This window comes from Perognathus longimembris, chromosome 1 (genome assembly GCF_023159225.1).
Source record: "Perognathus longimembris pacificus isolate PPM17 chromosome 1, ASM2315922v1, whole genome shotgun sequence".
In the NCBI taxonomy this organism is placed as follows: domain Eukaryota; kingdom Metazoa; phylum Chordata; class Mammalia; order Rodentia; family Heteromyidae; genus Perognathus; species Perognathus longimembris.
In genome coordinates this window covers 90,394,854-90,408,882 of record NC_063161.1, presented here as the reverse complement: position 1 = coordinate 90,408,882, position 14,029 = coordinate 90,394,854, and the positions used below count along the sequence as shown (strand labels likewise).

The following is a 14,029-nucleotide window of genomic DNA, read 5'->3' as shown; positions in this document are numbered from 1 at the left end:
CCAACATGGTAGGATTCCAGTGGCGAATTCCAATGTGCCAAGAAGACACGACAGAGACAGCACCAGGAGTTAGCTCCTTTCTAAACAAGAAAAATGAGAGGCTGAGACAGGAGGTTTAGGAATTTGAGACTACCCTGGCCTACTTGGTCAGACCCTATCTTAAAAATAAGTAAATAAATAACAAAAAGAAGAAAAGTACATTTTCATGTTTTCAAAAAAGGAATTCTTTAAGCTGGGTGCTACTGGCTCACGCCTGTAATGCTAGCTACTTTGGAGACTGAGATCTGAGGAAAGCAGTTCAAAGCCAGCCTGGGCAGGAGAGTCTGTGAAACTCTTATCTCCAATTAAACACCAGAAAACCAGAAGTGGCACTGTGGCTCAAGTGGTAGAGAGCTAGCCTTGAGCTGAAGAGCTTAGGCACAGCACGGAGGCCCAGAGTTCAAGCCCCATGACTGACTCCCCTGAAAAAAAAAAAGTAATGCTTTGTTCCACATAGAATCTTTTTATTTCTATTTTAGCATGCAAGAGGCAGTCCCTGTGTAATTTTTCCCATTGGTCTATAGACAAAACTTCCCTTAAATTGGCAGCCATTCACCTTTAGGTACTTTATTTATATAGATTCTGCTCTCAAAGGTTTTCTATACCAATTGTTAAAAAATAAAGCACAACAGGCAACCCATGAAAATATCACGCTAAGTAAAACTAACCAGTCATAAAAGGGCAAATTCTGTAGTTCTACTTCCAAAGGGTACTAGAAAAGTTAGACTCATGGACATCCAGCAGAATGGCTGTGAGGCCAGGGGCATAGGGAGTTATTGTTTAGTGGACATCATTTTGATAGGGGAGAATAAAAAAGTTCTGGGGAAGGATGGTAGAGACAATCACACAATAATGTAAATGTACTTGATACCACTGAATTTTACTGAACAAAGTGGTCAACACAGTAAACTTTATGTTAGGTAGGTTTGTCACAATAAAAAACAAAGCAAAGTAAAGAAAACTTAATAACAAGAATGGGAGAGATGGTTTTGTCTGTAGGGCCTGGAATACAAATGGCACACACCTGTAATTCTTACTACTCAGGAGGCTGAGATCTCAGGATCTTGATTCAAAGCCAGCCCAGGCAGGAAAGTCTGTGAGACTTTTATCTCCAATTAGCCAACAAAAAGCTAGAAGTGGAATTGTGTGTGATTAAAGTGGTACAGCAGCAGTCTTGAGCAAAAAGGCTAAGGGACTGTACCCAGGCCATGAGTTCAAGTTTCAGTACTGGCGCATACACACACAGACACACACACAGACACACACACAGAGCGAGAGCGAGAGAGAGAGAGAGAGAGAGAGAGAGAGAGAGAGAGAGAGAGAGAGAGAGAGAGAGAAAGCCACAGAGAGAGAATGTAACAGAATATAAAGAATTGGATTTTTTTGTTTTTCTTTGTTAAGTACACTATATGATTACTTTGTCCCTTTCTCCCTCCTTTTCTCCAGGATTATAGATGCGAGAACTGGATCTCTGTCTCCAACTACAAAAAGGGAAGCAGAAATAATGGTTTCACTCCAAATCAGTTTATCTCCCTGCTTGAAATGCTGGCTCTTCTTGTTCATTCTCTTCTTCTCTGGACAGACAACCTCAGTAGGAGGGGCAGGAGAGCCTATCATTTCTTGTGTATAGTAAGTGATCAACAATTAGAATTTTTTTTTTTTTTTTTTTTTTTTTTTTTTTTTTTTTGCCAGTCCTGGGCCTTGGACTCAGGGCCTGAGCACCATCCCTGGCTTCTTCCCGCTCAAGGCTAGCACTCTGCCACTTGAGCCACAGCGCCGCTTCTGGCCGTTTTCTGTATATGTGGTGCTGGGGAATCGAACCTAGGGCCTCGTGTATCCGAGGCAGGCACTCTTGCCACTAGGCCATATCCTCAGCCCCAGTGATCAACAATTAATAAAACATAACTTTTGAAAATTAAAATACTTCCTTTTAATAAGATATGGATCTCATAAAGAAGCTCATTTCTAAGATCTAAACCAGACTCCAGAAGTAGGAGAGGGTCCCCACTGAAATGCAGGGGCTCCCTGGTCTAGCTATTGTCATACATTTACACTGCAAAGTAGACAAGGGTGACAGAATAATACTTTGAGAATAAGTTTTATTTCCTCCAGTGGTTTTCCTTTTCTGCCTCCTCTTCTCTCTTTCTTTTCTTTTTTTCTCTTTCTTTTTCTCCTTCCTCTCCTTCCTCTTCTTTCTTTTCTCTTTTTCTTTCTTTCTTTTCCTTCCTTCTTTCCTTCCTTCCTTCCTTCCTTCCTTCCTTCCTTCCTTCCTTCCTTCCTTCTTTCCTTCCTTCCTTCTTTTCTTTCGTTCATCATAAGGCTTGAACTCAGGGCCCTGGGCACTGTCCCTGAGCTTGTCTAGTGCTCTACTACTTTGAGTCAGTTTTCTGGTGGTTAATTGGAGATAAGAGTCTCATGGAGTTTCCTGCCTGGCTGGCTTTGAGCCATGATCCTCAGATCTCAGCCTCCTGAGTAGCTAGGATTACAGGTGTGAGCCACCAGTGCCCAGGCTTCCCCTTCTTTAAGCAGTTAGCAGAACACATTTGTATGTGAGCACTAGCAGGCAGAGCACTGTACTAGAGCTCTTAGGAGAGCCTATGACCATTAACCCTGCAAATAAACCACCCAGCGCCTCTCACAGTATCATTCCGTACAGTGCTTGCCTGAAACTTAAGTTTATTATTGTATAATAACTGGGAGACCTCACATAAAAGTCTGAGGTTCTGGCTTTTCTTTCAGAATGTGAAGACAGTTCTTACAACCTCCCTTTCCCACCTGGTGACGATCGGCTGAAGCTGAACTTCCCTAGGATTTAGAGCAGTGAAGATTAGTTAGAATCAGAAAGACACAGGTTTTCACATTTCAGAGGCATAAGATCAAGAAGGTGGTTCCAAGACTCAAATTTCCTTCCTTACTGTTTTGAACCAACTGTTTTCAGAATGGAAAATAAAAAAAAAAAGACATGGAGGAACACATTAATTTCTCCACCATGTTGGCTTGAAAGTGTCAGACTTATCTTCTGCTCACATCCTATTGGTGGGTTCCAGACACGCCTGCCTGGGTGCAGGGGTTGCTGGGATATACGAAGCCAGCCTAGGCAGCTACTTCAGGATGATGATTCTATTGCATGCATTGTGGGAACACAAATTAAATATGTGATAGGTGGGCTGGTCCTCCTTGACATACACCATGGGGCTGCTGGACAAGGTCCTCTTGTCTAAACTCCTGCTTGGGGAGGCCAAGGGACTGGCAGGAGCCAACTCAGTGATGCCCGAGATTATGGATTCAGAGCTGGTTACATCTGGGTTACAGAGGCTGGAGCTACAGTAGCCTGGGGATGGAGCCAAGTATGGGCCTGGGCCATGAACCTGCTCTGAGGAGTACTGGTGGCTATACTTGGCACAGAGTGTGCTGAGCTGCTGTTACTCAACATCAGGCGATTCTTTCTCTTCACCCCCAGGATCAGGTTTGACTGCACCAGTGAGATCAGGCACTGAATCTGCTCATTGACAACTTTCTGCTGCTGTGTATGCTTCTGCTGCAGGCTGGCCACCTCTGGCCACAGGGCCTCATTTTCATGCTTTATGGCCAGGACCTTGGAGTCCATACATTCTTGCTTCCCCTTCATCAGCTGGACATCAGTCAGCAGCTTGGTGACACTGTCCTGGCAGATCTTTATGTCTTCGTTTTTCGGAGTGGATGTACTGGTTACTTTCCTTTTTTTTTTTTTGCCAGTCCTGGTTCTTGGACTCAGGGCCTGAGCACTGTCCCTGGCTTCTTTTTGCTCAAGGCTAGCACTCTGCCACTTGAGCCACAGCGCCACTTCTGGCCATTTTTTCTGTATATGTGGTGCTGGGGAATCGAACCCAGGGCCTCATGTATATGAGGCAGGCACTCTTGCCACTAGGCCATATCCCCAGCCCGGTTACTTTCCTTTTGATGTTCACTAGCAGCTGCTCCTGGCCCCACAGGAAGCACAGATGCTGGAACTTAGTGTCATCTCTCTCTGGTTTGACCAGGCCACCTTGTTCAATGTGGACCACTTTCTGGAAGCCAAACATGTTGAGCTGGCCCACGAAGCTGGCCATATTGTTGTGCTTGCATATTGTTGTACTTGGGCAGCACCTCTTTGGTGAACTGGCCCAGGTCGAACACATGGAAGCTGTTCCCACTTGGGCTCCAGCAGATGAGTGCGTCGGTGGCTCACGAGGGTCCACAGCTTGGTTGGGATTGCTGGGTCGCCCAAAGACAGATCCATCTGGGACAAGGCGGATGGAGGCCCCTGGGTGGCAGGTGGTGGCAGGGAAGGCAAGGCTGAAGGCTATGGGTGGCGCCACCATCGTCTGCGCAATAAGGCCCTAAGCGCTTGCTTGGCTGCTGCCATCTTGCGCCCCAGTCCTGATTTTTGCTGATTTTGGAGATGGAGTCTAAGAAACTCTTCTACCCAGGCTGCCCTTGTGATCCTCCAATTCTCAGCCTCCTGGGTAGCTAGTGTGAGACACTGTCACCAGCTACAATTTTTGAAATGTAGGAACTAAGGAAGACAATGACCTTATTCATTTCAGGGTTTTTCTAGAAACTTTGCCCTCCAAGTTCTGAACCCAAAGCAACAGTTATGCTTTCAGGCCTCATTCCGCCCACATAACCACAGATAGCAAACACAGCCAAAATCCCAAAAGGCATATTGGAAAGCCTTCTCACACTGGGTTGCCTGATGGCTGTGGTTGGTGTTACTGCTTTCCAGTATACTTTTCCTGGCATACTCAGACTTGGGAAAAATACTTTCATAGTAAAAGAAATTGGGTTAAATTGTGTAGTGGAAAGCAAAACCACATTTGAAAAATGATATTGCAGATTTCAAAGGACTTCCTATCTTTCAGGAAAGGGGGAGGAGGATCTCCTAGTTCAGAACTACTTGGGAGCCTTACTGGACTTCTTTCGAGTAGAAAACTTGTGTGAAAAAACTAGAGCTGATCTAGCCGTGTGCCCACCTTGTCTCGGTGCCATGTGCCTCTGGCTGGGGCTGCAGCTTCTCCTGGGAATCGTGTTCCTGTTCATGTTTGCTCACGTTTCCAAACTCAAAGTGTGTCTACGCAGGCGCAGCCCCAGAGGTTTCCCTTAGCCAAGTTCCAGCTCGGGGCTGGTGCACAAAGGAGAAAATGGAGAATCAGCAACTTTGAAGGACTTGCTCCGGGTTCTTGGCGTCTCCATCCTTTCATCTGGCAGGAACGGGGGCGGGGGGGGGGAGGGGCCTGGGGGGGCGGGGACAAGTATTACAAAGAAACATTTTTCTTTCTTTTTTATTTTTTTAAGACTTTCTTTTTGGGGGCACAGAATCTTTCTATACAGACCCAGCTGGTCTCAAACTCATGATCCTTCTGTGTCAGCCTCCTGAGTGATGGTATTTCAGACATTCCGCCGTGCCTGGCACCGGGAGTCTTATCCATTCATTTGCCACCAGCCATTCTTTACTGCACATCACTGGATGTTCTATCCTCTGCAGTATCTAGTGCCTGCTGCCTGTGTGTTTAGAAATTAGGTGAACTAGTGGCTGCTTGTTCTGGAGAACACACACACACACACACACACGGACGCACGCACACCACAGTTGGTGAGGAGGTTGATGGATGGGAAACTACTGATTTGCATGTTATTTCTCCCCGGCGACCCAGGGGGCTTGGAGGCAGGGTTGAAGTGGGGGCTCGAACCCCTGCAATGGGGCCCGAGCAGCCCCTTCCTTGTGGCTGACTATCTCGCCAGGGCGCCCGGCCACGCCGAATGAACGGCTGGTGCAATCTCCCCCGTGCCTTGCATGGGTGGAAAAGGCGGGTTGAAACTAGAACCTCCGGAGCAGCAAGCAACTGCTCTCAGACCCCGCTCGTAAGCGCGGCCAATGGGAAGCGAGCTCAGTCCTGACACCCAATCACTGAAGGGCTCCGCGGGGTGGTCCAATAGGATGCTGGCGCCGGGGTAGGGTTGGGGTAGGGGTGGAGCCGGCCGGGGACTTGCTCTGCTGCCTCCGGGAGACGCGGGTGGCCACGCGCTCGGTTCTCCCTAAGCCGACTCGCTGTCCGCCCCGGGTCGCCCCGCCATGGACGTCTTAAAGCAGGTGGTCAACTTCGGGCCGGGCCCCGCCAAGCTTCCGCGCTCGGTGAGTCCCCGGGGCCCGGCGGGCGCACGTGCACGGGCGGGCTTGCAACCTGCCTGGGTGAACTGCCCGGATCCCGCCTCCCCGCCGAGCCCTCGCCGCCGCGCAGCACTGAGAGCTTTCCCAGGCTTCTGGAAGAATCCAGTTGGTGGAGGGAGCCGGGCGGCGGGGTGGCGGGGTAATGGTGGTGATGTCCCTTCAGCCGCCAGGCCCGGGCGTGCCGCTCCACGGTGCGTGGCGGGGTACCCACCTACTGGCAGGGGGAGGGGGGTGTCCCTGGCTCCGGGCCAGGTTGGAGAGGGACCGCGGAGGGTTTGCGAAAAAGAGGCAGCAGCTGTCAGCCCAGAGTGGCAGCGCCCACGGGCAGCGTGGGGCAGATGACACGAGTGGACGGACTCGGTGTGACTGCATGTTGAGTGGGAATGAATGGACTAAATGTATCCCGGCTGAGTGAGGGTGGCTGCAATTTGAGGGCACCCTCAGCCACCAGGTTTGGAACACTGCTGGCCAGAAATCTACATTTTGAAAGCTCAGCCCTGCCTTGCCAACCTCCCTGCTCCACCCCAAGCGTACCCACCCTTAAAGCAGTTCTCCTACCTTCCGCGCCCCCCACCCCCCAACCCCTGCTTTTCCCTAAAGGCATTCTAGGACTTAGAAACTCTATTTAGTCAAGTTTGCTTTGGGGATGGGGTGGGGGTGGGGCAGAGAGGATGGAGCTTGAGAACTGTCCCTTAGCTTTTTGTTTTCCACTCAGGGCTGGCACTCTGCCACTTGAGCCACAGCTCCATCTCCAGCCTTTTTTTTTTTTTGATGGTTAATTGGAGGTTCGAGTCTTACAGACAGGCTTTCCCTTCCCGCTCAGACTGGCTTTGAACCGTGATCCTCCTGAGTAGCTGAGATTGTAGGTATGAACCACCAACCACCAGCGCCCGATTTAGCCAAGTTCTCTTAAATTTGTTCTGGAATGAATATGAAGATAAGGCTTTTCCCTGGGTCACAAACAGAGCAAGCAAATGCCAGACTCCTAAGCTCCCCAGTTCCTCCTCTCTTCCCCTCTCAGCTCCTCCAGACCCCCTCCTCCTGCCAGCCTCACAGGCTGGGAGGACCTGGAAACCAGCCTCCCGCGTTCAAAGGGACCTAGTTGAGCAGCTGCCGCCACCATCTGATACGGTGCAGCCACGTGGGGGCTGAGCCAAGAGTTTTACAACTCTCTATTGTTGTCCTGCGTGGAGCTCTCCCGGGGACGCTGCCTCCTGGGAGGGGATGGGGACCGGGCTCCTTTACCCTGGAGAGAGAAGGGGCCCTTTGCTTTTTAGGGACAGGCCTCAAGTAGCAGAGAACAGGGCTTGTTTTGCTGCAACTGTGGAAGCTTGTAACCCTCCACTTTACCCCCCTTTTGGAGTCTTCCAAGTGCATGTTGCCAGAGGAACTGGATTATTATGACAGTTGACACCAATAATACAATTACATTATTGTGTTTTTTCCCCTGGGAGGTTTGGGGTTTTTTTTTTTGCCTTTGGTTGCCCTGGAAAGGGGCGGGGCCAGGGAAATGAGTGCTGCTGCTTTTTAGGTATCATCTTAATTTAGTTGAATTGCAAAGATTTAAAGAGACTTGGAAATTTTTTTCTTGACTGTCCACTCTAGTGGGAAATGTGTTTTGCAAAATGATGACCTACAGGCATATCGTATTAATGGATATAAAATCCTGAGGAAATAAAGCTTCGTTTAATTATCAACAGCATAAGCACTGTTTTGTATTCTAGTCTACTCCGGTCAGTTCTGTTTCATTAGGCAAGTTACTTGTGATCCACAAAAGCAGCTGCATTCTGTAGTTTGGGTTAAAAAAAAAAACCAAAGCAACAAAAACAAACCAAAGCAAAGCCCACTGGATTATTAAAGGGGCTTTGTTTTTTTTAGTTAGAAGTCTTTAAAAAAGTAGTGATTTTAGTTGTAAGCTTCTATTTGTTTTCAAGGAATGTTGCCTTTATGAAAAAATATAGTCCTAAAACCAGTTTGGAGATGACCTGTAGGACTGGGGCTTAGCTCCAGTCAGTATTTGCAAATCCAGGCCCTGAGTTTAGTGCTTAGTTCCCTCCCCTTCCTGCCTGCCTACCTGCCAGGAAAAAAAAGAAAAACAACACACAAAAAAACCAAAAAAGCCCATCTTTGATTACAAGAACAGATTCACTAGTGCACTCATGATTACTTTCCTTTTCCAATTTTTGATTGGTATGTGATAATTGCATGTACGTATGCAACACATCTGTGGGGTATGTCAATATCTAAACAACCTGTACCTAGGAAGTCAGGGTGTTGGATCAGCCAGAGCTGACAAGCATCCAACAGTCAAAAAACAATGACATGTTCTTGAGCCCCGTTGTCAAAGCAGGTAATTTTTTTTCTAATTCTTACTGGGAAGACCTTTTTTTTTTTATGCTGGTAATGGGGCTTATATACACTCAGCTTCACCTCTTGCCTTTTGCTGATTGATTAGAGATAAGAGTTTCAAGGACTTTTCTGACCATGCTGGGTAAAAATCTCCATCCCCAGATCTCAGCCTGAGTGCTGGGATTAGAGGCATACAGCATTACCCCGACTTGCAATGCATATTAATTTATAGGTTTTCCCTTACCTCTCAACTTGGTCAAATCTAGCACTTTGGATCAACAAAGACCAGAAAGTTGATTTACCTGTATAACAGGAGCCTGTCGGTTTTTGTGGTTCACTGGACTGGCAACTGTATGCATCCTGTACTTTTAGCTGTAAGCAACTGGACAGTGAAATCTGTGGATGAGACATTTTCTAGAGAATCAGCAAATTTATGCCTTTGGAAAAAGTCTTAGTATCAGTCACGTTGTGTAATTCCAGGCTCTGCTTTTGTGTAGGTTGTTTTGGTGACACTTTGTGGGAAGGGGGAGGGGGCTGCCTAAGGGTGGGGACTGTGCCTGGACTTCCCTCCCCCAATCCTTCCCAGCCTCCCCTGTTCACAGACAAACCTGTGCACATCATATTGAAGCCGTCTTTTTTCTTTTTGTAGGTGTTGTTAGAGATACAGAAAGAACTATTAGACTACAAGGGAGTTGGCATTAGTGTCCTTGGTAAGATTTGCTTTTGGATTCTGTGAATGTCCTGGTTTCAAAGTCAACTGATTTAAATTTAATTTAAATGCACTTAATTTAATTTAAATATAGAATTTCTATAGAGTCTTTCTCTTGGAGTTTTAGAAACATTTTTGATCTTTAGTAACTTCAGTTGAATGTTTGCAAGAAACTTTTTTGTTTGTGAAGCTTTGTTATTTAGCCAAGGCTGCCCTCCAACTCAACCTCCCTACCTCTGCTTCCAGAGGGCTGGGATTACAGGAATGTACCATCACACTTAACTTTAGAAACAATTTTGAGCATACTATAAATGTTGGTGAGAGCATTTCATAATTGTTTTTGTTCATAGGCTCTGGGAGCAGAAGATACTACACCTTCGCATAATAGTACCACTAAACACATATTTCACATTCATCTGGATAGATGTGTATGTGTGTGTGTGTGTGTGTGTGTGTGTGTTAGTAGTGGGGCTTAAAATCAGGGCCTGGGTGCTGTCCCTTAGCTTTTTTGCTCAGAGTTGGTGCTCTACTCCTTGAGTCATAGCTCCACTTCCAGCTTTTTGCTGGTAAGTCGGAGGTAAGAGTCTCAGAAATTCTTGCCCAGAGTGGATTTGAACCATCATCTTCAGATTTCAGTGTCCCCCAGTAGCTATTTCAAGCTATGCCACCAGCATCCAGTGTAACTGATAGTTTTTTATTATGCCTACATAGAAACTTAACCAGTGCCTGGTGCTGGTGGGTCATGCCTGTAATCCTACTCAGGAGGCTGAGATGGAAGGATCTCAGTTCCAAGCCAGCCAGGCAAGAAAGTCTGTGAGACTCCAGTTAACCACCACAAAACCAGAAGTGGAGCTGTTGCTCAAAGTGGTAGAGCCTTGAGCAAAAAAAGCTCAGGGACAACACCTAGGCCCTGAGTTCAAGTCCTATGATTGACAAAATAGAAAACCTTAATAAATGGTTAAAGTATATAATAAGCCTTCTATGAAGACCTTACACATTAATCAGTTCATTGCTAAATTTCCTCTGTATAGTTGAGGAGCAGAACCTATGCATGGTGAAGTTCACGTTCTTCTATTTAATTTTTCTCTTGAAAGTTTCAAAGGTTTTGAGGTATCCATGGATCTGTAGGAATAATTATATTGCTCATTTGTGTTAACGTTTGTTTTTGTGCGTTTTGGGGGAGGGGCATAGACTTAGATTTCTTTCTCCTTTTTCTTTTCTTTCCCTCCTTTCTCATCCATCCTCTACCTGCTACTCCTCTCTTTTTTTCCTTTCTTCTTTTTTTTCTGTTGGTTGCAAGGCTTGAACTCAGGGCCTGGGCACTGTCCCTGAGTTCTTTCACTAAAGGCTAAAGCTCTACCATTTTGAGCCACAGCTCCACTTCCAGTTTTCTTTTTTTTTGCCAGTCCTGGGCCTTGGACTCAGGGCCTGAGCACTGTCCCTGGCTCCCTTTTGCTTAAGGCTAGCACTCTGCCACTTGAGCCACAGCGCCACTTCTGGCCGTTTTCTATATATGTGGTACTGGGGAATTGAACCCAGGGCTTCATGTATACGAGGCAAGCACTCTTGCCACTAGGCCATATCCCCAGCCCCCACTTCCAGTTTTCTGGTGGTTAATTGGAGATAAGAGTCTCAAAGACACTTTCCTGCCAGGGCTGCCTTTGAACTACAATCCTCAGATCCCAGCCTCTTGAGTAACTAGAATTATAGGTGTGAGCCACTAGCACCAGGCTGGCTTGCTTGCTTCCTTCTTTTTTTTCCCCATCTTTTCTTTTTTTTTTTTGGCCAGTCCTGGGCCTTGGACTCAGGGCCTGAGCACTGTCCCTGGCTTCTTCCCGCTCAAGGCTAGCACTCTGCCACTTGAGCCACAGCGCCGCTTCTGGCCGTTTTCTGTATATGTGGTGCTGGGGAATCGGACCTAGGGCCTCGTGTATCCGAGGCAGGCACTCTTGCCACTAGGCTATATCCCCAGCCCTCATCTTTTCTTTTTGAGACAAGATATTGCTTTGTAGCCAGGCTGGCCTTAAACTACGGATCTTCCTGTCTCATCCTCCTGGGTACTAGGATTGTAGGTGTGTGCTACCATGTCTGGCATATACTTAGATTTCTGTGAATTGAAATCATCATATGGGATTTTGTGCTCTGTCTTTAGAGTCAGCATTTGTACTTAGATTGCAGTTTGTGAGAAAGATATCTTGTGAGGAGTGATAAGAACTTGATAATGAGTTGATAAGTGGCTTGCTAATTGTATATGATACTTGAAAACTCATTCTGCAGTGACTGTAAGACTAAAGCATTCATAATTTGAGAATCAATTTGATTGGTGCTTACACTAAGCAAGGGTGGGCCTAAAATTTTGAAATTTTTGTTATATCTTTGTAAATTGCATAGATGTTTGGTATTGAAATAACATTTTAAAAATTTGTTTCTTTGTACAGAAATGAGCCACAGGTCATCAGATTTCGCTAAGATCATTAACAACACAGAGAATCTTGTGCGGGAGTTGTTGTAAGTTAAAAAAGTTTCCATTACTTTGGTTCAGTGTGCCATAAATTTGGGTGTTTGTTACTTTTTTTGCTGTGCTCTCCTGTTTGTTTAGAATAGTCCACAATTAAAAACCATCTCTGGGACCCTCTTCCAAATTCTCTATTAGTACAGAAACCCCTTATACTAGGGTTTCAGCCTGCATTTGCGTGTTGTCATTTTTATTTTAAGTTGTATTTCTAAAGGTGTGGAATCACTGTATATAGAGAAGGTTGTTCAGTGATATGGCAGGGGAACTGGCTTGAAAGTGACTTCATGAGACAAAAATGGTGACCTCTGTCAGTGTGATGAATTATTTATTTTCTAACTCTGGGGGCTTACATATGGACCTTCTGTCATCTGTCAGTCACTTAGTTGAGGGTAGATATGGAAAAATTTAGCCAGATGCTATAGGCTCACACCTGTAATCATAGTTTCTCAGAAGGCTGAGAATAATGGTTTGAAGTCAGCCAGGGTAGGGAAGTCTGTGAGGCTTTTATATCAAGATAACCAGCAAAAAGCTAGAAGGGGAGCTGTGGCTCAAGTGGTAGGTAGAGTGCTACTCTTGAGCAGAAAAGCTCAGGGACAGTACTCAGGCTCGAGTTCAAGCCCTAGGACCAGCAAAAACAGACCGAGTCGGAATGTTGGAGAAAGTTGATTTTTCCCTTGCCTCCTAAGTGATATGCTTTGCTTTTCCTACCTGAGAGTGCCTAACTTTGTGGTTTAGAGGAGGGTTCTACATTGTGGGTGGTTACAGTCACACACATACATACGAGTATAATCACCTTGAAACACATCACTGCTTTAGAAATAAGGCACATTTGTGGCTCAAAGTTAAAAAACAGGCTGTACCTTTCAACAGGAACTGTATTAAATTAACAAGGGGCTGTTATTAGTATATGGGTCTTTCGTTTCATTAACAAAGTTGGAATTGTCCTGATTATTTTTGCCTGATAACTTGTCCTAATGTGCTTATGAGCTGGAACTGGCTGGGAGAGGTTTTTTTTTTTTTAATAGGAGGTAGAAACCGATTGCACAAACTGTACTAACTTGCTGGTCATCTGTATGGCTTGTTAATAAGCACCTGTGTCTTGCTGGGTCCCCTGATGCATACCTAGATCAGTGGTGTCCTTTGTGGAGGGAGGAGATATGGCATTGGCCTCGTAGCTCTGAGCCCTATCCTACCTTAGACACCTGTACTTAGGCCTTAAGTGCCTTACATCTGAATGACATCCTGAGCCTTGTCCTCCTCTGGTCCTTTTTTTTTTTTTTTTTTTTTTTTTTTGCCAGTCCTGGGCCTTGGACTCAGGGCCTGAGCACTGTCCCTGGCTTCTTTTTGCTCAAGGCTAGCACTCTGCCACTTGAGCCACAGTGCCACTTCTGGCCATTTTCCATGTATGTGGTGCTGGGGAATTGAACCCAGGGCTTCATGTATATGAGGCAAGCACTCTTGCCACTAGGCCATATTCCTAGCCCCTCCTCTGGTCCTTCTAGCTGCTAAGAATCTCATGGTGGGACTCATTAAGTCCTGTGTGGACTATTTTTCTGAGCATCAATCATAAGCCAGGCATACAGTTCAGAGCAAGATATCTCCACGACACTTAATTCCCAACACCTTACCACCTTACTCTGTCCTTAATTCTTTATTTACATGTCTGTGCTCAATTGTCCCTTGTCCATTCTGCTTTCCTAGGTCTAAAACATAATCAAAGATGTTTGTCAATGTCTACCTGATTTGTGTCACTGTGCCTAGCACAGAAAGTGTCAGTGTTTTAGGTTCCAAGTGACAGGAGCTCAACTTACTGGCTTAAGCAAAAATGGAAATGCTTCCCTTGTGTAAGAAAAGTGCAGAACTGAGGAGCTCAGTTGACACCAGGAAGATCTTCATAAGAAGACTGATGATGGGGCTGGGGATATAGCCTAGTGGCAAGAGTGCCTGCCTCGTATACACGAGGCCCTAGGTTCGATTCCCCAGAACCACATATACAGAAAACGGCCAGAAGTGGCGCTGTGGCTCAAGTGGCAGAGTGCTAGCCTTGAGCGGGAAGAAGCCAGGGACAGTGCTCAGGCCCTGAGTCCAAGGCCCAGGACTGGCCAAAAAAAAAAAAAAGAAGACTGATGGGCGGGTGTAGTGGCTCATGTCTGTAAGTCCAGCTACTCTGGAGGTAGAGATTGCGAGGATTGAGATTCAAGAGCATCCTGGTCAAGAAGTTATCAAGTGG

General features: G+C 46.2%; 2 protein-coding genes and 1 pseudogene across 4 annotated transcripts in view; 2 read left to right on the top strand and 1 right to left on the bottom strand.

Annotated features, from left to right (window-relative positions):
- The window catches only part of Cep78 (centrosomal protein 78), a 60,921-nt gene extending 51,661 nt beyond the window's left edge, over positions 1–9,260 (top strand). The window contains exon 18 of the transcript XR_007208760.1: positions 9,225–9,260. The gene's annotated coding sequence lies outside the window, so the exon portion shown is untranslated. The remainder of the gene's footprint in view (positions 1–9,224) is intronic.
- Psat1 (phosphoserine aminotransferase 1) overlaps positions 1–14,029 on the top strand; it is a 37,258-nt gene that overhangs the window by 3,764 nt on the left and 19,465 nt on the right. Inside the window, exons 1-3 of one of the 2 annotated variants that reach the window (XM_048332022.1) lie at positions 6,026–6,190; positions 9,225–9,285; positions 11,723–11,792. In XM_048332022.1, the coding sequence (XP_048187979.1) occupies positions 6,131–6,190; positions 9,225–9,285; positions 11,723–11,792 (191 nt within the window). In that variant the 5' untranslated portion in view covers positions 6,026–6,130. Of the gene's footprint in view, positions 1–6,025; positions 6,191–9,224; positions 9,286–11,722; positions 11,793–14,029 lie in introns of those variants that run through there. The other variant, XM_048332031.1, reaches the window with a different exon arrangement.
- On the bottom strand, positions 3,141–4,297 carry LOC125356563 (annotated as a pseudogene). Its single transcript, XR_007211928.1, has 2 exons — positions 3,961–4,297; positions 3,141–3,743 (listed from the first exon to the last, which is right to left on the bottom strand). The product of XR_007211928.1 is annotated as a heat shock factor protein 1-like (transcript).